The sequence below is a fragment of the Salpingoeca rosetta genome (genome assembly GCF_000188695.1).
Source record: "Salpingoeca rosetta unplaced genomic scaffold supercont1.11, whole genome shotgun sequence".
Lineage (NCBI taxonomy): Eukaryota > Choanoflagellata > Craspedida > Salpingoecidae > Salpingoeca > Salpingoeca rosetta.
The window spans coordinates 555,375-579,204 of record NW_004754923.1 but is presented as its reverse complement, the minus strand read 5'-3'; the positions used below and the strand labels follow the sequence as shown (position 1 = coordinate 579,204).

The following is a 23,830-nucleotide window of genomic DNA, read 5'->3' as shown; positions in this document are numbered from 1 at the left end:
CAGGTTTGATGCTTTGTTACTGTTGTGAACGCTTCTTGAAGGTTGCCTTGAGCTTACAGTACCCACCGCCTGTTGTGCATGATATTGAATGCCCTGCAACTTACCAGCAGTGTGCACCTTTTATGTCTCGATTCCATTGCGCCGTGTTGACAGAGTGTGAGCCAGCTGTGGCGCAGTTGCTGCTTGGTGCGATATTGACAGACACAGTGAACCTTGATCGGAGCAAAGGTCGAACGTTCGACACCGATGAGGCAGCAGCGGCACTGGTGCGTTGCGTGTGTTCACATGGAGCGCGTCGCCGTTGCATTATCGTTTGTGTTGATCCTTCCTATCTTTGTCTGTCTGCTTGTCTGACTCCGTCTCCGTATGTTATACCTATCTGTTAGCGGGGTACACACACACACACACACACACACACACACACACACACACACACACACACACACACACACACACACACACACACACACAGATGAAGCCGTTCTGCGATGTGGATGCTGACAAATGGTTCAGTGCCATCCAAGAAGCCAAGTTCAACTGCGCACACTTGACAACAATGCAGCTTTTGCGGAAGGTACATCCACCTCGTCTCAGTCAAGTGCACCCCTACATATGCACAGAGACTATTGTGGGGATGCGGTGGCTCACATTGTGTGTGTGTGTGTGTGTGTGTGTGTGTGTGTGTGTGTGTGTGTGCACAGGACTACAAGGAGATTGGCGCTAGAAAGGCGACAGTTGGCTTTCCGGCTGTGACCATGGACCTGCAACAGCTCGTGCAAAAGGTGATTTCAAAGCACACACACAGACACAGACAGACAGACAGACACAGACAGACAGACAGACACAGACAGACAGACAGACAGACAGACAAACACACACACACACACACACACACACACACACACACACACACACACACACACAGACACAGACACAGACACACACGCACGCACTCCAACTTGCTTGTCGCTGTGCAGGAGCGCTTCCTTGAAGATCTTGAGGAGTTTCGATGCAGCCACCACCTCGACCTGGTGGTCATCATGTCCACGGTGTTTGCACCCGAGTTTGCACGGCAGCTCGCTTTGTACACACACGCCAGCCTTCGGTGCGTGTGAGCGTGAGCGTGTGCGTGGATCGCGTGGGCGGCATCTCGTGCTTCTCTTCCACACCTCTAACGCTTGTGCGCATGTTCCCGCGTGTGGTCGCTGCGTGACCAACAGAGCGACAGCGTGGTGGCCGGCGATTGTGGAGGCGCTAGAAGGGAACGGTGAGCTGCAGCTTGAGCGGTTGGCGCTCGAATCCCCCGACAGTCTAATTGCATATCAACAACACAACATCAAAAAGTCCCGCAAGGTGTGTATGCGTGTGTGTGTGTGTCTGTGTGTGTGTCTGTGTGTGTGTGTGTGTGTGTCTGTCTGCGGAGTGACTCTTATGCATGCGGAGGTTGGTCTTTCACGTGTCTTCAGACGCCTTCAAGCTAATTGTTGTGCATGTGTGCCTGCCGTGCGCGCTGTTTGCTGTCCTGTCGCAGGCTGTGCTTCCGTTTGTTCGGTCGGTCGTGGAAGGCCTTGCCGCGCCGCCACCCACAGGCAACGATAGAGCCAGCACCTGACCTGCTGCTGTTTGCACATGGGCACATTGCGGCAGCAGCACTCGTGTATCGTTGTGTTTGTTGTTGCACTTTGTCATCGACCCTGTATGTTTGCCACCACACATGCACGCCACACGAACATCACGTGACTGACACCGCATGCTGGGTGGTTGTTGGCTGATGGAATGTAACACCCAAGTGCACGTCAGATGCGCATTGCTGCGAGTGTTGAAGGTGGAGTTGTATTGCAGATTAAACCAAAACGAAAGCAACGGATGATGCTAGCGCGTGGAAGAGGTGTGCGCATGCAAACAATGAGGGGGGGGGGGGCAGTTATACAAGCAATCAAACCAGCAGTGAGGCACAATCAGGAAACCGAATGTGTACTGGCGTCCATGTGCACCAAAGCGCCAAAACTAAACCACGGAAAGAACGTGCGGGGTGGAGAGAACGAGGGTCCACGTCTAACAACGTGTGCCAAATCCACTTCAGAAAGCAAGAAAGAGGCACAACCCACCACCGCGAGTGGGATGAATAAGGGAGAGGGAGGGTAAGGTAAGACAGAGGCGAATGCCAATCCAATGCAGCAGAGCGGCGGGGGGAGGGGTAACACACAGAAGGTGAGGCAACACGTTGAGGAAAAGGGTGAGAAAAAGGCGTGTGCGCAGAGGAGGCAGCGGGAGCGAATAGAGAAGCAAGTAAGCCGCACCGGCGGCCATCAGTGGGTGAGTGAATCAATGGTAAAGAGGCAGATATGGAAAAGCTGGAGAGGTGGGGAAGTATTACAGGACCCGAAGGTGCAGGGTCGAGGTTGGAGGCACAAAAGGACATAACAACAGCGATGGATGGGCGTACACAGACACACAGACACGTGGGGCGTGGGGTGTAGTTGTTGGAGTTGTTAAGCTGCGTGTGAGACGTCGAGGTCGGATTGGGAGATGCCCTGCTGCAAGAGGAGGCGGGTGAGGTGCTCAATGCGGTGGTTGAGCCGCGCAACCTCCTGCTGGTATTCGTCGAGGTCCTTTGCATACACGACGTTCATGTTCTGCAGCCTTGAGTTTTCCGAGCTGAGCGACTTGACCTGGGCAGAGAGCTTGCGGTTTGTCTCCTCGAGCTCGCTGCACTTCTCGCGCTTCTTGTTTGAGCAGATGCGGGCGCTGAGGCGGTTCTTGAGGCGCCGCCGCTTGGCCTTCACCTCGGCAAGCTCGTCGTTGCTCAGGCCTGCACGGGAGGCCAGGTCCATAAGGATCTTAAAGTCGATGGTGGCCAGCTGATGGTCTGTCAGGTCCTCAAAGCGCTTCACATCATACGTGGGCGCACCGCTCGAGCTGCTGTTGCTGGACCTGGTGCTCGACTGCTGTTGTTGTTGGTGTTGTTGTTGTTGTTGTTGCGGGAAGGAGTGCTGTTGTTGCTGGTGTTGCTGGTGTTGTTGCTGTTGCTGACGGGGAGCAATGTGGGGTGCGGTGGGGACTGGGGTGAAGACAAGGGAAGGCTGAGGTGCCGGCGCAACCTCCTCTGACTTGACCTTTTGGTGTGGGGGAGAGGAGTCTTCCTGTTGCCGCTGCTCGGCGTGGCCAGAGGAAGTGGGCGCCGGTGGCGGTGGAAAGTGCGATTGTGTGGTTGTCTCGGGTGCTGCAGTGGTGGCCATGGAGGAGGATGAGGACATGTGAGAGTTGGCGTTGTTGTCGTTGTGGTCCTGGGCACTGCAATATTCTGGGGCGACGGCCGGGTGGTGGAAGGTGTGGGCAGTGCAGAGCATGTGGGGCTGGTGGGAGGATGATGCTGGGAGCTCTGGGGTCTGCGGGTGCTGGTCAGCGAGGAGGTCCATGTCGGTGGTGTCCATCATGGTGGGGGCGGGTGGGGTGGTGAGGCCATCGTCGTTGCCCATGAACATGTCTGGGCTGGGCTCGCGCTTGAAGAGTCGCACGTCCGAGTGGCGGGCGGCCATGTCGAGGCCCGCCGTCTCGTCAAAGGAGGCGAGAGGGGGTGCGAGTGGCTGCTGCTGGGCGTGGTGTGGGTGTTCGCTGTGTTGGTGGTGCTCGTCGTGGCTGTGTGGGTTGTGGTGGTGCTGGCCAAAGGAGACTGTTGGGGCCGAGTCGAAGAAGGAGAAGGAGCGGGAAGCGCCGCCGAACATGCGGTCATCATCCACAAGCATTTCCTGGCCAAGCCAGTCCTCGATTGTAAACACGTCGTTCATGCTGCGCATGTGTTGTGTGTTGTGTTGTGTTGTGTTGTGTGAGTGAATGTGTGTGTGAGTGAGTGTGAGTGAGTGTGAGTGGACATGTGTTGTGTGTGTGTGTGTGAGCCTGTCGGCTTGTGTGCGTGTGTGTGTGTGTCTGTGGTTGCATATGTTGTGATGTTCCCCATGTCTTTGAGCATACAAACACAAACAGCAGTCGATCAACACCAAAGACAGACAGACAGACAAACAGACAACGCGCCGTCACATTAAAGCGCAGTCGCTTGATTCTACCTGTGTGTGGTGGTCAGTGGCAGCGATAAGGATCCAAGGGGAGGGCTCTATCTCTCTCTCTCTCTCTCTGTCAACTGTCACTTGTTGAGACTTGCGAATGAAAATTGAGGGAAGGTGGCAGAGCGCGCGCGCGTGGGTGTGTGGGTGTGGGTGTGTGGTGTTGCTGCTGGTCTCGCTGGCAAAAAGGCAAAGGAAAGCAAGGGAAAGCAGAGGCAGGAGAAGCAGCAGGAGGAAGGAAGCGGCAGCGACCAACACAAAGGGCACAAAGAAGACGGGCAGGGAGGGGGGCGTCGCACATTCTGTTTTGAAAAAATTTATTATGCGCGTGCATTGTTGTTGATATCTTTGTGCTAATTTCGAAGGGGCGGGTCGCTTTCCGTTCCTGGGAATCCGTGGCGCAATAAATCGCAAGAACGCGGACACGTTTTGGATTCGGTGCGCGGGAACACCTCTGCCTGTCGTGTCGCGGGTTTGTTTTGATTTGGGTGGGGGTTGCTCGAAGTCGCATTGCTTGCTTGCTTGCTTGCTGTGGGTCGCGATTGCGCAAGTGCTTGCCATGGCGTTCGCCCTCCTCCCAGCAAGCCACAACCAGCAAGCCACAACCAGCAAGGGCGCGAGCAAACAAAACAACCCGCGACCAATCCTGCTGCTGGAGCAGAGAAGGTGAGGTGGCAACAACAACAACAACACGGTTCGTGCCTTGTGCGTGACAACAAACGGTGGGAGAATGAAGAGGCTGGTGTTCGTTCGTTCGTTCGTTCGAGCAATACTATGTGTGACTGATGACATGACATGGCGTATCGCCTTTTTGTTCGTGGTGGTTGTGAACCTTCCCTTCTTTGCCTTTTGCTTCAAACAGACAACAGACAAGCAGCCAGACGACGCAACGACGACGCAAGAAGCTCGGAAGGCGGACGAGATCGAGCGCACGGTTTTTGTTCTGTGAGACTGACGAAAGGGATTGAGCGAGACAGGAGGCGCCGCTCCCCCCCCCCCCCCCCCCACACACACATCCAACGACAAGGCCATCCAGTCGTGACAGACTGAGCTACTCCGACCTCAAACCACCAGCAGGAGAAAGAACACACGCATCACCCACACACACACAAACAACAGCAGCGACTATGGGGGACGACGAGAGCACAAAGCCGCTGGAGTATCGCAACGCACACCGCTTGCCCGTGTACACCGTCGTTTCTTCATCGGCAACCACCAGCATGCCCATCAACCTCCAAATGCTTCGCAGCGGCTTTCAATTTGGTGTGTGTGTGTGTGTGTCTGTGGTGTGTCTGTGTCTGTGTTCTGGTGTTGGTTCTTGTTTGATGTGTAATTCTTCTCTGTGCTTTTGTTGTAGCGTTGGCGTTGTTTGTACGCTTAGCGTTTCGCTGTGCGATCCCCCAACTCCCCTCACTTATACACACACACACACACACACACACACACACACACACACACACACACACACACACACACACAGAGCCTGATGTGAGCCGGTTGGGTACGGGAGAGGTGCAGCGACGGCCACGAACAACATCGGAACGGCTGCGTGACTTTCATGAGATGACGCTGCAGGCCGTGGCACAGGCCTCCTCCCGCCCTCGCGCAAACTCAACGCACACATGCGCAGCTCCCTCCGCCGTGCAGCAAAAACAACTGCAGCAGAAGCAGGAGGAACAGCATCGCCACCATCAGCAGCGGCATTATCACCACCACCAGGAGCAGAAGGAGCAGCAGCAGCAGCAGCAGCAGCAGCGCTTCTTTGCATCAAACGGCAGCGCCGACATGGCCGCCAGCCGGCCAGTGCCAACAGCCACAGCGGCAATGCATGCGCTCAACCTGCGCAGCACTGTCTCCTGCTCCACCCCTTTCCCCTCCTCGTCGTCGTCGGCACTCACCGCCACCACCGCTGCTGCCACCAGCACCTCCGGTATCGGGCGTGTACCTAAGACGAGCAGCACCCTGGAAGGCAGCGTGCTTGTGCGCGACCCGGCTGGCCTGCACCTGCCCCCGACCATTGTGAACCACGCGTTCCTGCGCTCGGGTGCGCAGTTTACGGAACCGCAGCTCGAGGTGGCGCGCAACAGCAGCATCCTCGGCGTCAGCAACGACAATGCTGCCGCCGGCGACCAGAACGAGATGCACCTGCACCGCTCCCGCAACAGGTGTGTGTGTGTGTGTGTGTTTTGCTTGTTTGCTGTGTGGTTGTGTGTGTATTGTTTGTTTGCTGTGTGGTTTTGTGTGTGTGTGTGTGTGTGTGTATTGTTTGTTTGCTGTGTGGTTTTGTGTGTGTGTGTGTGTGTGTGTGTGTTGCTTGTTTGTGTGTGCGTGTGTGTGCCTGCCTGCCTGTCTGTCTCCCTGCCTGTCTGTCTCCCCGGTTGTCTCCCTATCTGTCTGCCTGTCTGTCTGTCGGTTCGTTGGTCGGTCTTCCGCCCACTCTGCCTGCCCGTCTGCCTGCCCTCCTCGCCTGTGAGCACTCGCACGTGCGAACCCCTTCCCTCTTGCTCCATTTTCAACCTTTCCTCTACCCTCTCCCCTCTCTTTCTCCCCCTCTCGCCCATCATGTTGGTTTCCCTTTGCCATGCAGGCGCCTGGAAGAGTTTTATGAGCGGATGCAACAGCAGCACGCCAAGCCCGCCTGATGGGCATGTGCTGTCAAGCTTCCAAGACCAACTCATAGCAGCAGTACGTCTGTTTCGGTATCCACCACCATCACTACCACCATCACTACCACCATCACTACCACCATCACTACCACCATCACTACCACCATTACTACCGCCATCATCATCACCACCACCATCAACGGCAGAACCCCCTACCCCCTCCCCCAACACCCATCCACCATAATTATGATGGCACAACTCGTAGGGCAGTTTCCGACCCCTTTGTTACGACTACTAATGGGCCCCTCTTTGACCACCCCCCGCCCCTGGCGTCACCTTCCTCTTCTCCTCCCTCTTTACTTATTCACTTGCAGCGCGCATTAGCCACTGCGTTCTCAAGCCTTACCAAACAAGACACAAATCAAGCTCAGAGACGTGGTCACCAAGTTTGTATTGTAGCATGCACTCGTCCTACACTAACTGCCCCATGTGGTTGTGTTTTTTTGCCCGTGTTTGTATCACCTTATTGCCAAAGTCGTTCCTCTAGCGTGCTGTGTCTAACATAACATCAGGCGGTGTTGTTGTTGTTGTTGTTGTTGTTGTTGTTGTTGTTGTTGTTGTTGTTGTTGTTGTTGTTGTTGTTGCTCCTATTGGTGTTGTTGTTGGTATTGTGATGCTTCTGCGCAGTCGTTTTTCTTCCTCTGCGCACTCGTTCTCATTCCTATGCCTATGCACGCATGCACAGTTACTGTGCGAAATGTCCTTAGCTGTGTGTGTGTGTGTGTGTGTGTGTGTGTGTGTGTGTGTGTGTGTGTGTGTGTGTGTGTGTGTGTGTGTGTGTGTGTGTGATCTCACCACACCACACCACCACTTTGTTCAGCAACCAATTCAAAGTAAACTGACCATGACAACAAAGACACAACCACCACCAGCCAGCGTGCACAAACTCCCCATCCATCCTTAATTGATGTGAGTGATTTCCACATGACCATCAACTATGTTTCTATGCTTTAATTGCCATGCACGGAGTCTAGCAAGCGCTGGATGAAAACAGGGAGAGAAACAGAGGCGTGTCAGCTCCCACGTCTCACACGCGCGCGGCGCAACCCGCGTCCACAGCAGTAGAAACGAACAAAAAGAAAAAAAAAAAGGAGAGGGGGGGGAGGTTGCCTTTGTGTTTTTGGTTGTTGAGGAGCCTTTGTTAAGAGTGCATGAAGCGACACTAAGACAATCGTGGGAAAGGCACGCATGTTCCGAGTTTATGCGGTCAACACACAAGTGCCATACGCGAAACAACACGCACACAAGCACACACCACAACAGATATAGAACCAGCAACGCACTCGAGAGGGCAAAGGAAAGAGGGGAAAGACAGGCGAAGAGCGGCAAACAAAGTCGAGTTTGCGTCACTCACACACCCAGCACGATAACACAATTACACGGGAGGAAGGGGGAACAACAGACATGGCGACACAAGACGAGACGAGATTCAAAAAAGAACAGCAAACAAGGAGCGGCGCCAGCCGGCTTACTTGTCCTCACGCTCAGCCTTGATGTCCTCGGCTGTGGGAAGAACGTTCTTCTCCTCAGTCTTGGTGGGCTTGAGCTTGCTCTTGTCGAAGGCCTCGACCTCCTTCACGCTGGGCTTGTCAGACATGGTTCCTGGTTTGTCATATAAAAGGTAGTTGAGTTGTGTGTGTGTGTGTGTGTGTGTGTGAGCTGGGGTGTTTGGTAGTGTGGCTGCGGATGATTGTGTTGTCTTGTGTTGTCTGTGTATGGCTGTGTGTGGCTGAGTGACTGTGGTAGTGGTTGTGTAACGGATTGTGCGCCTTGTTGTCCCTTTTGTCGACACACCGCAGCCGCCACAGACACATCTATCTGCTCGCCCACAAAAAAGAAGACGGTCGTGCCGCTCAATCCATAACACAAACACACAAAACACAAACACAAACAACAACCAACCAACAACCAGGCAAAACACAAACAACAACAACCTCAAGGACCGGGTTTGCTGCCACGAACCGCTTCCCCGCTCATTCCCCCGCTTCCCCGCACAACCATCTCCTCTCACGTCCTCTCACCCACCGCCATCCCGTGCATGTATCTCACCTGTAGTTGTTCTGTGGAAGAGAGAGCTGGGGGTCGGCGACGGTTTCTTTGTGCGGCAGTGAACTGTTTGTGTTTGGAAGATGAATGCTTACCTTTGCTGCGCTCTCAGTTTTTCTCTCCCACTTTCGCTGCCTTGCTCGCTGGCGCTTGCTTCTTTGCTTCTTTTTCTTGGCTTTGGCTGTTTGGTTTGTTTGTTGTTTTGGTGAGGCAACCAACGATGTTCCCGCACAACACTCACAAAATTCCGATGCAAGGTTGGGCTGGAAGCATTGTGGATGTCTTTTATGAATAATCGGAGGAGCGGTTGCTGGCCACGTCAGGATTCCTACAACTCGCACACAACCACGAGGAAAAGCTGACCAAGGCACATATCCACCACCAGAAACGCCTCCAGAAACGCATGCTGAAAATAGATGCATACCTTCTACAAAAAGGCACGTCCTGGGTGCAATTGGCAACACAGTAAGCGCAAACTGCAACCAAAAGAAGGCACACGAAGGAATGGCGAAAAAAAGAAAGAAGCAAAGGAAAGTGCCACAAGAACCGCAACCAACCAACCAACCAACGACAATCAATCGGCCTTGCTGTGCTGGCTGGCTTGCTTCTTTGCTTGCTTGCGCTGTGACTGTAGTTCCGTTGTTGCCGATGCCTCCTCACTGGTACTTTGCGACAATCTGCTTTGCTTCGTCGGCCTTGCGGTACCACAAGTGCTTCATGTCTTCGGCAAGGGCAGCGTGGGACGTGTACTTGTCCTTGTCAAACTGGAACCAGTCACGCGTCCCTTTCTCAACAAACGCCTGCGAGCATTGGGGGATGGGGGATTGTGTGTGAGTGGGAACGTGTGTGTGTGTGTGGGGGGGGGGAGGGGGATTGTGTGTGGGAGTGGGAGTGTGTGTATATGTGTGTATGTGTGTATGTGTGTATGTGTGTGTATGTGTGTATGTGTGTATGTGTGTGTATGTGTGTGTATGTGTGTGTGTGTGTGTGGGTATATGGGAGTGTGTTGGGCGAGCGTGAGAAGGTGAGAGCGTGAGGCAACGAGGGTTGTGCGAAAGTCATCACACGCATAACACACACACATAACACACGCATAACACACACAACACACGCATAACACACACACACACACAACACACACCTTGAAGTCTTCGCAAAGCTCTTTGAACCGTGGTTGTGACGAGCAGCCCATCAAACCGCACGCCAATACAGGGCTGAGAACCTTGAAGATGCTGTACAACCTGCGGGTGCGCACGGTTGTGTGTGTGTGTGTTTGAGGGAGATGCAGGGAGAGACAGACAGACAGACAAGGCGGCGGATGTGTGAGATTGAGGTAGTCAGACACGTGCAGACACACGTGCAGACACACACAGACACACACATACACACGCATAAACATCTACACACTCGTACACACACGCACCTCTTGAGGAGGCCGTCGGGTGGCGACGTGCGCTCCTTGGCGCTGATGACGGACCAGATGGCTGTGTTCAGTGTCTGTTATAGGGGAGAGGGGAGAGGGGAGAGGGGAGAGGGGAGAGGGGAGGAGGAGAGCAAATGCAAAGAGAGCGTGTGTGAGTGTGTGAGTGGGAGTTGGTGAGCAGCAGGGGGGGGGAGTCAGCGTCATGAGTGTCAGCTGGAAACAAGACGCCCTCCAGACGCACTGCATGTGCGCTGCATGTATACATGTGGCGTACGTTCTGCTTGACGCTGGTTGGAATCCAGGAGTTTTGCAGGACAGAGGTCACTGTGCCTGGCAGATTCTGCAAAACCACGAGCGGAGAACGTTGAAGCATGAGTGTCGGGATTGAATGTGAGTGGGTGAAGGGGATGAATGAACAAATGGACATGGGGAGAACAGGAGAAAGAGACAAAGGCAGCAGGAAGAGACAAAGGGACAAAGGGAGAAGGAGAGAAGGGGAGAAGGAGAGAAGGGGAGAAGGAGAGAAGGGGACGGAGGAAGAATACGCGTACACAGCACAACACACAACTACACGCGTACACAGCACAACACACAACTACACGCGTACACAGCACAACACACAACTACACACACGCACATGCATAACTCCAGTACAGCACATGCACAACAGGACACACACACACACACACACACACACACACACACACACACACACACACACACACACACACACACACGCACGCAGCTACCTTCATGTCGTCAAAGGCGTCGAGGAGGATGATGTCGACGACGGCGTCAAAGAGGGAGAGGCGAACAACACCGCGCGGCTTCAGCTCGTCCAGCAGCGACGACGTGCGCCCTGGTACATGGCATCGTGCTTGAGGGGTGAGCAAGGGATGTCATAATAAAACTGCACACATGATCGCATATTAATGTCACCCACACCCACATGCACACATTCACACCCACATGCACACATGCACAAATTCACACCCACAAACACACACATACACGTGCACATGCACACACACATACACACACAAACACACACATACACGTGCACACATGCACACATGCACACATGCATACACAAACACACAAACACACACATGCACACCTTCCTGTGAGACTTGGTCGAGGAAGGACATCATGTTGTCGTAGGCGGTGTGGAAGGTGTTGAGATTTCCGCCGCCCTTCTCCACCAAGGAGCCGAGGAGGTCCCGCCCAAAGCGCGTGAACCACACACGAAACTCCTTGTCGCCCATCATCAAGTCAGACGCCTCCCGCACGCAGTGCAGGCGCGTGAGAAAGTCTGTCCTGTCTGCACACCCGGTCTCCTCCGTGCGCTCCACGCGACACGGCACGTCGCCTTGCTGCGCCAAGGCAAGCGCCTCCTCATACACGCTCACGCCACCTTCCTCCTCCTCTACCTCCTCCTCTTTCTTCTCCGCTTGCTTCGCCTCTGCACTGCGCGGGACACGTGTGGGCTCCCCCGCTGCTTCGCCTGCTTCTGCTGTCTCCTTGCGTGCCACCGCTGCTGCTGCGGCCTGCTTGCGGCCCGGGCGTTTGCGCGACTTGGAGCGGTGGTGCACGCGGCGATGGTGGCTATGGTGGCTGTGGTGGCGGTGCCGGCGATGGCGATGGCGATGGCGGCCGTGCTCGCCATCATCATCCTCCAGCTGCTGCTGCTGTTGTGTTGATGAGATCATGTCGCCCGCGCGGCTTGCGTCATCCTCGTCATCGTTGTCCTCAAACGCGCTCATCGTCGAGCGCGCAGACTGAAACGACGCATCGGACGCCGCATATTCGTCGTCGTAACCACTACCAAATGCATCTGCATCGCTGTCGTATCGACCGTCGTCGTCGTCGTCGTCGTCATCATCATCATCGCCACCGTCGCCAGGCCACCGGGCCTTGCCCTGCCGTGCCCGCGCGTGGGTGTGCTCGGGCGTGGTGCCCGTGTCATCTGTGCCGGCCTCGCACAGGCGGTCGAGTTGGGCCAAGCGGAACTGGCCCAGGGATACGGCGCCTCCCCGCTGGCCGGCCATGCCGTCTGCACCCTCGAATGTCTCCAGTGCATCGTACACCCTGCGCAGCACGCGCCTCAAACGCCGCATGCGTCGCGCATCCCCGCTCCCTGCCAGCGTGTGTGTGTGTGTGTGTGTGTGTGTGTGTGTGTGTGTGTGTGTGTGTGTGTGTGTGTGTGTGTGTGTGTGTGTGTGAGCGTGAGCGTGTGTGTGAGCGTGAGCGTGTGTGTGTGCGAGCGTGTGTGTGTGAGTGAGTGAGTGTGAGTGAGTGAGTGTGTGAGACAGGGACAGAGACAGAGACAGACAGACAAACAGAGAGTGTGCGTGTGTGTGAACAAGTGGGTGGGTGTCATTGCAGTACAACAGCTTGCTCAACAACACCGTGCATACACGTTGGAAACAGAACAGAAACACAGGAGAAGCTGGCGAGAGGCTTGTTCGTTTGTGGCTGGGAGGACATTGGTGGGGCTTACGCGTTGCGGAGACGAGCGCTGTTTCGATCCTGGTGCACACGGCATACAGGCCCTCCACGGCGGCATCACGCTGTCCGTCGCCGGCCTGGCCGGCCTGATCTGTGCCTTCACTGCCGCTGGACGAGGCGCCCGTGGTGAGCACCTTCTTCTGTTGTTGTCTGCGGCGCAACAACCACATGAGGAGGGCCATCATGGCCGCCCCAAACGCAAACGTCTGCATCCATGTGCATGTGTGTGTGTGTGTGCATGTGTGTGTGTGTGTTCATGTGAGGGTGAGTGTGCGCGTGTAAGTGTGAGGGTGAGTGTGCGCGTGTAAGTGTGAGTGTGAGTGTGGGCGTGTGTGATGTGTTTGTGTGTGTGATGTGATGTGGTCGTGTGCGTGTGATGCTCATGACACTTGAGCTGTGCTTCGTTGTGTCACGCGGCAGCGAACCCTTGAGACCTCACCACACACACACACACACACACACACACACACGCAGACACCCACACACACACACACACACACACACACACACACGCACACTGCTTTCCATCGATTGCAGCCACGCTGCTCATCACATCGTCTGCCATCATCACTTTGTTGCTCGTGTGTCCCCTCTCACCGTGGCTTGTTGAGCTGGGCGCATCTTGTGTGTTCAAAGTGAAAATTGACTTTGTCACAGAGGCAAAATTGACGTCCGAACGTGTTGTTGCGCCCCTCAACAAGCAGGACCACGCCACCAAACACCACGAACACAACGCGTGCATGGCTGCTGGGCGACGGACAGGGAGGCGCAAGGCCAAGGCGGAGCCAGAGAAGGAGAAGGAGGAGGACGACGTGCTTGTGATTGAAGACGACGAGGACGAGGAGGAGACTGGCAGCGTGAGGAGGCGCAGCCCGCGGGTTCAGATGAACAAGACGCGGAAGGCGCGGCAGTCACAGGTCGCGACGACGCCTGCTCCATCTTCGTCTTCAACAGTAGCACCACGCCGAAGCCCACGCCGGAAGCCACGCTCCAAGGAAACGCCAGCCCAGCAGCTGCGCAAGGCCACAGCGCGAACCTCGTTTGTGGGCAGCGACGACGACGACGACGATGGCGATGATGACGATGAGGACGATGTATGGGAGCCGGACGTGGATGAGGAAGCGTCCAGCAGTAGCAGCAATAGCCCGTCCAACTCTGACTCGGACTTTGACGACCTGCTGAGCAGCCCCACCGTGGTCAAGCCAACGCCGCCGCCACCACCACCAGAACCGCAGCCCACCAAACGCGCGAAGCGGACTGCGGCAAGGAGGAGGAATGCACGTGGAGACGGTGCAGCAGGAAGGGCGTCCACACCTGCAGCCAGCAGCGGCACCAGCAGTGCATCTGCTTCGCAACAACGCAGGAAAGTGGGCAGAAAGAAGAAAGAGACTCTGGACGAGCGCATTCACCGCCTACACCCGGAAATCAAAGAAGGTGGCTGCCTCGCGGTTTCGTGCGTCTAAGTATATGTGTGTATGAACTCACTCCACTCACTCCACTCACTCCACTCACTCACTCACTCACTCACACTCTCACACACACATATACTCACTCACTCACCCACTCTCTCACACACACATATACTCACTCACTCACTCACTCACTCACTCACTCCACTCACTCCTTCCATGTGGGCTGCTGATCGCTCGCGTTTTCCTGTTGCATTCCAACACCAACCCCGCTTCCCAAACATACCTCTTCACACCACTGCCACGACTCGAACCCAGTGTGGACCACGCTTCGTGGCATTGATCCATCCACGGAGCTGGACATTCCAGAGCAGCCCGAGAACCTTGCCGTGACCCTTCTGCCTTTCCAACGCGAAGGCCTGGCGTGGATGATCAACCAGGTGTGTGTGTGTGTGTTGTGTGTGGATGTGTGTGTGTGTGTAGATGTGTGTGTGTAGATGTGTGTGTGTGTGTAGATGTGGATGTGCGTGTATGTGTGCGTGCATGTGTGCGTGTGCGTGTGCGTGCGCGCGTGTGTTTCCGATTGACGCTGCCGACTGATGGCTTTTGTTTGTGTTGTGTTGTGTGTTGCAGGAGAGCAACTCTGACTTTCAGGGCGGCATTCTCGCTGACGAGGTACGAGTGAGGATGGATGGTGGTGGAGGCGATAATCGCAGTGGTGACGACGATGCCGGTGGTGTTGATGGCGATGATGGTGATGATGATCAGCTTCTTGTCAACCTCATCACCAAAACACACACATACACGCAAATACACGAATGCACACACACACACACACACACACACACACACACACACACACACACACACACACACACACACACACACACACACACCGCAGATGGGGATGGGGAAGACCATCCAGACGATTGCGCTGTTGCTGTCGCGGCCATCGCAGGCCGAGCCGCGGAAACCAACGCTCGTCATTGCTCCCACCGTCGCCCTCTTCCAGGTGAATGTCGCTTCCTGCCGACGTGTTGTGTGCATGTGCGTGTGTCTGTGCGTGTGCATGTGCATGTACGTGTTGTGCTCTGATGTCGTAGTTGGTGAGCCACGTTTCTTGCTTGTGACATGTATTCTCACACACACGTACACACACACACACACACACACACACACACACACACACACACACACACACAATCCCTCTGGCGTGCAGTGGCGAACGGAGGTGGAGGCCAAGTCGAAGCCCGGGTCGTTGAAGGTGCTGGTGTATTATGGCAGCGGCCGCAACCGCGACGCCGACCACATCACGTCGTTTGATGTCGTCCTCACTACCTACGCCACCGTCGAAGTGCGTTTCACTGAGAGAGAGAGAGAGACAGAGAGATGTGGTGTTTATGTATGTGTACGTGTGCAGGTGTACAGGTGTGCAGTTGTGCAGTTGTAATGAGTCCCAGCTGCGCCTTCCTGCCCCCTCCCCGTCTCTCTGTTCTCCCCCCCTCTCTCTCTTACACAGTCGCACCTTTTCACGGCCCTTGTGCTTGGTTGTGCAGAGCGAGTGGCGGCGGCAACAGAGCGGCTTCAAGCGCAAGGGGGAGAAGGTGAAGGAGAAGTCGACCATCCACTCCATCGCCTGGCATCGGGTGGTGTTGGATGAGGCGCACTTTATCAAGGATCGCTCCTGCAGTACTGCCCGCGCCGTCTTTGGCCTCAGTGCAAAGTACAAGTGGTCCCTCTCAGGCACCCCGCTCCAGAACCGCGTGGTGGGTGTCGTGTTGGTGTTGGTGTTGGTGGTAGTAGTGCTTGTGCTTGTGCTTGTGCTTGTGCTTGTGCTTGTAGTTATGCTCGTTTTCTTTGCCTGTGCCATCCTGTCTCACTCAACCCCATCCCCATCCTCACGTGTCTCCCCTTCTCGCTGTCCTTCACACACACACACACACGCACACACGCACACACACACACACACACGCACACACACACACATACGCACACACGCACACACACACACACGCACGCACAAACACACACACGCACGCACGCACACATACACACACGCGCGCACCATCTCCCTCTATTCCCCCCTCCCCCCAAATTAATTCGTGCGCAGGGTGAGATGTACTCACTGGTCAAGTTTCTCAAGGGCGATCCGTTTTCCTTCTACTTCTGCCGCCAGTGCGAGTGCAAGTCGCTCACGTGGAACTTCAGCAATTACAAGCGGTGCGATGACTGCGGCCACGCCAATTGCAGCCACTTTGCCTGGTGGAACAGAGAGATTTTGCGGCCCATCCAGAAGTTTGGCCCCGTCGGCGCAGGCAAGGTTGCCTTTGACCATCTTCGCCAGCTGCTCAGGTGAAATGGGGCAGCTTTGGAACCCGGAGAAGGAGTGTGTGTCTGTATCTGTGTGTGCGTGTGCGTGTGTGTGTGTGTGTGTGTTTGTCTGTCTGTGTCTGTGTGTGTGTGTCTGTGTGTCTGTGTGTGTGTGTCTGTGTCTGTCTGTGTGTGAGCAGTTGCGCGGCACATGTGCGTCCACACACGTGTCCCTTGCAACTCCCTTGCTGATTTGTCTGCCTTGCATGGTTGCCATATATCCCGACCACACTCTCTCACACCCACACAACGATACACTGTACACATGCCTCCCACCCCCCTCCCCCAACAACACACAACGAAAATCAGTGCCATCATGCTGCGGCGCACCAAGGTTGACCGGGGCAGCGAGCTTGGGCTTCCCCCGCGCATCATCCACACCCGCCGTGACCTGTTTACACACGAGGAGGAGGACTTTTACGAGGCGCTCTTCTCCGAGTCCAAAACGCGGTTTCAGAGCTTTGTGCGTGCAGGCACGGTGCTGAACAACTACGCGCACATCTTCGAGCTGCTCATGCGCATGCGGCAGAGCGTGAACCATCCGTGGCTCGTCACGCACCGTGTGGACAGCAAGGACGACAAGGACGTGTGCGGCATCTGCCACGAGTTTGCAGAGGACCCCATCATGAGCGGGTGCAAGCACACGTTCTGCCGCGAAGAGGTGGAGCTGTACATTTCCTCCAGCTGCGCCGAGGTTCCCGTCTGCCCCGTGTGCTTTCAGCCCCTCTCCATCGACCTCACACAGCCCACCATCGAAAGGTGTGTGCGTGTGTGTTTGCAATTGTGTGTGTGTGTGTGTGTGTTTGCTATTGTGTGTGCGTGTGTGTTTGTTATTGTGTGTGTGTTTGCTATTGTGTGCGTGTGTGTTTGCAATTGTGTGTGTGTATGTGTGTGTCCAATGGATGTGCAGCCTCGCCCCCAGGGAGAATACTCACACACGGACTTGCTTTCACACACACACACACACACTTGTCTCATCGTTGCACAGGCCCAAGATTGCTGAGAAGTCAAAGAGCAAGAGCATTGTGCGACGCCTGGACATGGAGCGCTGGCAGAGCTCAACCAAGATTGAGGCCTTGCTTGAGGAGCTCACGGCCCTGCAGAGCGACGTATGCGTTGCGCGTGTGTCGACGTGTGTGTGCATGTGTGATCGTGCAAATGTGTGCGTTTGATCTTCCATGTACCAACTCAACACGAGCAGCCCACAGACGACACACAGACAACACACAGACAACACACAGGCAACACATAGGCAACACACAGACAGCACACACACAGCCAGACACTCAACACACTCACAACGCACTCACCCCTTCTCAAACCACACTCTCGCGTCTCCAACAACTGTATCTGGTTCTTGCTTGGCAGACGCACTGCATCAAGAGCATCATCTTCTCCCAATTTACGCAGTTTCTTGACCTACTTGAGTGGCGTCTCCAGCGTGGTGGCATCAGGTTGGTGTGTATGTGTGTGTATGTTACGTGTTGACGTCCTGTGGTGTGGCTGCTTCCTTTTCGCCACGAGAACTACACACACACACACACACACACACACACACACACACACACACACACACACACACACACTGTGCAGGTGTGTCAAGTTGGATGGGCGCATGTCGCCTGCCAGTCGTGCTGCTGTCATTGACGCCTTCAACACAAAACCTGAGATTACCGTCTTTCTCATCTCCCTCAAGGTGAGCGTGTGTGTGTGTGTGCATGCGTGTGCGTGTATGCGCGTGTGTGTGTGCGTGTGTGTGTATGCGTGCGTGTGTTGCATGCATGGTGCATCCGTGTCTTTTTGCGCACAATCCTCTTACACATTCCCCCAACCTCCCTTGGCTCATGCTCGCTCATGCACACGCTACATTCACAGGCGGGTGGGCTTGCGTTGAACCTGACTGCGGCGAGCCGGGTGTACATCACGGACCCGTGGTGGAACCCCTGTGCGGAGGCGCAGGCCATGGATCGCATTCACCGCCTGGGCCAGAACCGGCCCGTGGAGGTGCGGCGCCTGATTATTGAGAACTCCATCGAGAGCCGGATCGATCAGCTGCAGGAGAAGAAGCGCCTTCTCTTCGAGAGCACGGTGCATACATGCGTGTGCGAGTGTGCTTGTGTGTGTGTCTATGCGAGTGTGCTTGTGTGTGTGTGTGTGTGTGTACTTGTGTGTGTACTTGTGTGTCTGTCTGTGTGAGTGCGTGTGTGTACTTGTGTGTCTGTCTGTGTGAGTGCGTGTGTGTCTGTCTGTGTCTGTCTGTGTGAGTGCGTGTGTGTTGTCTGTGTCTGTGTGTGTATGTGTAGGTGTGTGCGAGAGAGAGAGAGAGAGAGAGAGAGAGAGAGAGAGAGAGAGAGAGAGAGAGAGAGAGAGAGTGTGTGTGTGTGTGTGTGTGTGTGTGTGTGTGTGTGTGTGTGTGTGTGTGTGTTACTCTCCCTCTTCAGCTCCCCCCCCCCCCTTTTCCCCCTCACCTCGTCCAAACAACTGCGACACTGTCACAGGTTGGAATGAACTCATCCGCACTAAACCGGCTCACGGAAGAGGACTTGCGTTTCTTGTTTGTCCTGTGATTACCCCCCCCCCCGCCCGCTGGGTCGTGTGGGTCTTGTGAGTTGATACTCTGATAGCTCTGATAGCTTCATACACGAATACACGCATGAACGCACTAACGCAGTGGTTAAATTACACAAACAAAAAAAACAAGGAAGGAAGAGAGCCTGAGAGCAGGTACAAACGCTGTAAGCATGCACCCACACACACACACACGCACAAAGACACACAACAACCACACACGACACAGCAAAACCACAAAAAAAAAAAAAAGTTGAACATACGCTTCACAGGGTTTCGCGTGTCATCCTCATGCGGCAAAGTCTGCAAGTAACTAGCTCGAGGGGGCATCGAACCAGACACTTTCAGCTTTTGTTGCGCAGGGGCCATGCTAATCTTCTCTGTATCTGTCCAATTTTAGTATGAGTCCACCCCCGAAGGGGGGACGCTAGCGTTTGTTACATTGGCCTTTATAAACCCTCTCTTCTGGTTAATTTATGGTGTTTCATCCACAATTTTTTACTCGAATCGAAAATTCAGACAAACCTTCAACAAAAAATCGGCACCACAGCACTGTTTGTGTTTTTTTTTTTTGTTTCGGCCGGCTTCGTTCCTCTCTGTCTCCGCACAGCTCAGCAGCGGCAGCACTGCTCAAACCACCGCCCACCAACCAACAACGCATATCCACCCCCACCTCGCTCGCGTTGACGTCCTTCCTTCCATCACAACCCCCCTCCACACACACACACACACAAAAAACCAGCGATGGCGTACTCCATGCAGATGGTCGAGAACTTCAAGGAGGCCTTTGCCCTCTTTGACCACAAGAACCAGTCTGTCATCGACGTCGAGAGCCTCGGCCGCGTCATGCGGTGCGTGTTTGTGTGTGTTGAGTTGTGTGTTGAGTTGTGTGTTGTGTGTTGCGTTGTGTGTGTGTGGAGTTGTGGGTTGAGTTTTTGTGTTGAATTGTGAGTTGTGTGTGTTTATTGGTTCGTTTGGTTCGTTGCCCGCGTCGTGAGCCACATGCGCCTATGCCTACGTGTGTGTGTGCGTTGTGGGGTGTGTGTGCGTGTGTGTGTGTGGTTCGCTACTTTCATCCTGTGTGTGGGCTACTCTACGCTTCACAACTGGCTCACCTCTGTTATGGCCAACAACACCCAACAACACCAACAACACCAACTACACCAACAACACCAACAACACCAACAATTAACACCCAAACTACCCAACAGTGCTGTTGGTCTTGACCCATCTGACGATGAGCTGAAGAACATGATCACAGAGGTCGACGGCTCAGGTACACAACACACACACACACACACACATATGACCTGCAAATGAGACCCTTCCACATGAAAACAGCCAGTCACCCATGAAAACAGCCAGTCACCCACACATTCACATGATGCTCGCCCTCCCCCCCCCCACACGCACACACACAACAGGCAAGAACGCTGTCGACTTTGCCGAGTTCATGAAGATGATGTCCAAGCACGGCACTGACACAGCACGCGAGGTCAAGGAGACCTTCAGCATCTTCAACTCGAGCGGAAGGTGCGTGCCGACAGCGTCCATTCAACGCACCCTGAACCTCAAGAAGAACGAGTGCTCTGTCGTTGCATGTGCGGCGCGTGCGTGCATTCATTGTCCGTCACGTTCCCGCACCCAACAACAGCAATTTTCGTCAAGCAGCCACGTCCCACCACTCACAACCTCCATCCTTTTGTGTTACGTCGTCGTTTGCTTGTGTGCTGTCATTCTCAGTGGTCAAATCTCACGGGCAGAGCTCAAGGTTATGATGGACAGGCTGGGCGAGAAGTACGAGGAGAAGGTAATCCAACCATTGCACGGGACTGGCCTGCCATTTTTGTTTTGTCACTTGGTTTCAAGTGCACCTGAAAGGACGGCGGGCGAAGGCGTTTTGTGACTGTAGTGTGGCAGTTTCACGACAGTGGTCGTCGCTGTCGCTGTTGAGCTTGTCTATTGTGGTTGTCTGTTGAGTTTGGGCTTGCGGTTGACGTCTCACACATGCTTTCGCCGTGTTTCTTCGTCGCAGGACCTTGATGAGATGATCAAGACCATTGACAAGTCTGGCAACGGCGCTGTAAGTGGCGGCACAAGCAGACGCGTGCATGCACATGCATGACAGCGGTGTGCGTTCACCCCGTTCGTGTGTTCATGGTCCTGTCGTTTTTCCAATCGCTCATTCATTCGCTCGCACGTGCATTTTGTCTGTCTTCTAGGTGAGCTTCGAGGACTTTGAGGCTTGCATCCTGGTATGTACCACAGCACGCCATGAAGAGAACACACACACACACACACACACACACACACACGCACACACACACACACACACACACACATCAGCAGGCACATGCACTGACCCACGCAGTCGCACACAAACACACTGAGATACACATGGACACACGTGGACACCAAGCCCTCCACCGCATACGCACACACACACACACACACACACACACACACACACACACACACACACACACACACACACACACACACACACACACGCACACACGCACTCACGCCTGTGTACGGTCCACTGCTCTCTGTTCTCGTGTACAGGGCGATGACGAGGAGGAATGAGCACTGCGTCTGTGTCCGTGTTCCCGCCTTCGTGTGTCTCAATGTGATGCATCTCGTGTACCGTTGCTCTTTGTCGTCTCAGCCCAGCTGTGTGTCGGTTTACGAACATGCTGTTTGCTCGTTCCTGTACTCTGCTTCCCCCCCCTCTCCCCCCGTTTGTCGCTGCCTTACTACCATTCTCTCTCCTTGAGTTAAACCTCTTTTTTTTTTTGTGCTTGCCATATGTGTGCATGTGATCGGTTGTTTGGTTCACAGTCCCGAGGGGCTTTTCTCCTCACCGCAATGCTGTGCCTGTGTCTGTGCAGCTGTGCAAAGGCTTGCGTGCTTGCATGTCATGTTGTCCACATCACATGATGGGCAGCATCCAGTCTGGCGCGTCCCGCACACACGCACGCACACACGCACGCACGCGCATGGCGGGTTGTTTATGTGATTAAAGCAGTCCCCACACTCACACAAACAGGCACGCGCACACGGAAAAATGTGCTTGTGCAAGAGGGAGAGGGAGGGAGGGAGAGGGGCAGTGCAAGCTGAGACATGGAGCGAACTGTGTTGCTAAATGGCGTGTATGAACACAAGCAAGTGGCACAACCCAACAACAAGCAGAGCAATAGCACAGCCATCGTTGTCCACAACAGTCACACACACAGACAGACAGACAGACACACACACACAGACACACACAGATTTTGTTGGAGGTTGACTACGGTAGTGCGGTTCAGAGCTGGACTTGGTGCTGCTCAAAGGGTTTGCGCAGCTGCTCCCAGAACACAAACGTGAGCACAGTATGAGGCCCAAGACGCAGATACAGCGGCATCACGCCCTGCACGGAAGAAAGCAAGAGCCAGAGCCAGAGCCAGGGGGAGGGGGAAGCAAACAGAGCCAAGATGAGGGCTGGGGTAGAAATAGGGGTAGAGAAGCAAGTAAATGCACACAGACAAACACCCAGAGGGAGAGAGAGAGAGAGGCACACGCACACACACGCACAGAGACGGTCAGAGAGACACATAAGCACATACACACACAGACACACACAGACACAGACACACAGACACAGACACACAGACACAGACACACAGACACAGACACAGACAGACAGACACACACACACACACACACACACACACACACACACACACAGAAACACACCTTGTAGAGGCCGCGCAGCCCCTCTGTGCGGAAGATCTTGACGAGACAGTCGCCAACGCTGCGGTAGTATAGGCCCTTCTTCGTCTTGGGGTCAACGGGCTGGTTGTACAGGCGCGTGGCGACAACATCAAACGGATTCATGGCGACCGCGACAAACATGCCTGCAAGCATTGATGCGGAGAAGTGGAGCAGCACACCCTCTTCCATTGGCGTGTACTTCTGCAGCACCTCACGGCTCTGGTTGGTTGCGGTTGTTGGTTGGTTGGTTGTGCGAGTGTGCGAGAGAGGGTGTCATGTGAGTGAGTGACAAGCAGCCACACAGAGCAGCGAGACAGAGCAGCGACACAAGGGTCATGAACGGGGACTACACCACGACCAACATCAACCTCTCTCCCCGCAACACCGCCCACCCCTGATCCAACTCGCGAGCCAACCTGCGAGTACGTGGAGAGCTGGACGCTCGATCCGACAATGAGGCGTGGGATGGAGCCTGTCACGCCACGCCACAGGCCCTTCACGCCAGACTCGTGCAGGATACCGCGAAACGCATCCAGCCCAGACTTGTGGTGGTGCTGTCATGCACGTGTACACGTGGATGGTGCATGCGAGTGGGTGAGAGAGTGTGTGTGTTGTGCATGTGTGAGTGTGTGAGAGAGTGTGTGTGAGTGAATGAGTGAGTGTGTGAGTGAGTGAGTGTGTGAGTGAGTGTGTGAGTGAGTGTGTGAGTGTGTGTGCATGCGAATGAGTGTGCGGGCGCGTGGAACGGAAGCGTTGGGCTTAATGTTCCATTCCCAAAATGCAGACGCATTCGCAGCCTCACTGGTGCTGTGCGTGCTTGCAAGCAAACAGGAGGAACCAGACCTGGTAGCCGACAGCGGCCTGCGTTGCACACTGCGCCTGCTGCTGCGTCTTGACGAGATAAAACGGACTACCAAAACACGACGACACAGCTCCGGACACGGCGCCTGTGTGTGTGTGTGTGTGTGTGTGTGTGTGTGTGTGTGTGTGTGTGTGTGTGTGTGTGTGTGTGTGTGTGTGTGTGTG

At 54.9% G+C, this 23,830-nt stretch overlaps 7 protein-coding genes across 7 annotated transcripts in view; 4 read left to right on the top strand and 3 right to left on the bottom strand.

The window, feature by feature from the left end:
• PTSG_04826 (uncharacterized protein) overlaps positions 1–1,612 on the top strand; it is a gene marked incomplete at both ends in the record, with an annotated part of 2,623 nt that extends 1,011 nt beyond the window's left edge. The window contains 6 exons of the mRNA XM_004994086.1: positions 202–266; positions 473–574; positions 702–782; positions 978–1,105; positions 1,221–1,353; positions 1,532–1,612. Coding sequence (XP_004994143.1) covers positions 202–266; positions 473–574; positions 702–782; positions 978–1,105; positions 1,221–1,353; positions 1,532–1,612 — 590 coding nt within the window. The remainder of the gene's footprint in view (positions 1–201; positions 267–472; positions 575–701; positions 783–977; positions 1,106–1,220; positions 1,354–1,531) is intronic.
• A 153-nt stretch (positions 1,613–1,765) lies between these two features.
• Positions 1,766–4,241, bottom strand: PTSG_04825 (uncharacterized protein). Its single transcript, XM_004994085.1, has 2 exons — positions 4,065–4,241; positions 1,766–3,789 (listed from the first exon to the last, which is right to left on the bottom strand). Exon 2 carries the CDS (start codon positions 3,786–3,788, stop codon positions 2,493–2,495), a length of 1,296 nt encoding a protein of 431 aa, XP_004994142.1. The 5' UTR covers position 3,789; positions 4,065–4,241; the 3' UTR covers positions 1,766–2,492.
• A 947-nt stretch (positions 4,242–5,188) lies between these two features.
• Positions 5,189–6,703, top strand: PTSG_04824 (uncharacterized protein; the record flags this gene model as incomplete). The annotated part of the gene is made up of 3 exons (XM_004994084.1): positions 5,189–5,324; positions 5,542–6,226; positions 6,649–6,703. The coding sequence occupies 3 exons, from the start codon at positions 5,189–5,191 to the stop codon at positions 6,701–6,703; spliced, it is 876 nt and encodes a 291-aa protein (XP_004994141.1).
• A 2,253-nt stretch (positions 6,704–8,956) lies between these two features.
• Positions 8,957–13,355, bottom strand: PTSG_04823 (uncharacterized protein). Its single transcript, XM_004994083.1, has 8 exons — positions 13,302–13,355; positions 12,697–12,910; positions 11,314–12,333; positions 10,946–11,055; positions 10,471–10,536; positions 10,197–10,270; positions 9,915–10,014; positions 8,957–9,573 (listed from the first exon to the last, which is right to left on the bottom strand). The coding sequence occupies exons 1-8, from the start codon at positions 13,323–13,325 to the stop codon at positions 9,430–9,432; spliced, it is 1,752 nt and encodes a 583-aa protein (XP_004994140.1). The 5' UTR covers positions 13,326–13,355; the 3' UTR covers positions 8,957–9,429.
• On the top strand, positions 13,347–19,063 carry PTSG_04822 (nucleotide excision repair protein). The gene is made up of 13 exons (XM_004994082.1): positions 13,347–14,138; positions 14,432–14,553; positions 14,747–14,788; positions 15,015–15,125; positions 15,333–15,467; positions 15,670–15,879; positions 16,224–16,465; positions 16,793–17,242; positions 17,472–17,592; positions 17,852–17,937; positions 18,077–18,179; positions 18,359–18,571; positions 18,982–19,063. Exons 1-13 carry the CDS (start codon positions 13,445–13,447, stop codon positions 19,048–19,050), a joined length of 2,598 nt encoding a protein of 865 aa, XP_004994139.1. The 5' UTR covers positions 13,347–13,444; the 3' UTR covers positions 19,051–19,063.
• Positions 19,064–19,618: 555 nt separating this feature from the next.
• PTSG_04821 (uncharacterized protein) lies at positions 19,619–22,096 on the top strand. The gene is made up of 7 exons (XM_004994081.1): positions 19,619–19,902; positions 20,263–20,327; positions 20,476–20,584; positions 20,795–20,861; positions 21,087–21,134; positions 21,274–21,306; positions 21,617–22,096. The coding sequence occupies exons 1-7, from the start codon at positions 19,796–19,798 to the stop codon at positions 21,635–21,637; spliced, it is 450 nt and encodes a 149-aa protein (XP_004994138.1). The 5' UTR covers positions 19,619–19,795; the 3' UTR covers positions 21,638–22,096.
• Positions 21,992–23,830, bottom strand: part of PTSG_04820 (uncharacterized protein) — a 3,451-nt gene continuing 1,612 nt past the window's right edge. The window contains exons 4-7 of the mRNA XM_004994080.1: positions 23,648–23,751; positions 23,221–23,358; positions 22,787–23,023; positions 21,992–22,460 (exon numbers count right to left, since the gene is read on the bottom strand). Of these exons, the coding sequence (XP_004994137.1) occupies positions 22,356–22,460; positions 22,787–23,023; positions 23,221–23,358; positions 23,648–23,751 (584 nt within the window). The 3' untranslated portion in view covers positions 21,992–22,355. The remainder of the gene's footprint in view (positions 22,461–22,786; positions 23,024–23,220; positions 23,359–23,647; positions 23,752–23,830) is intronic.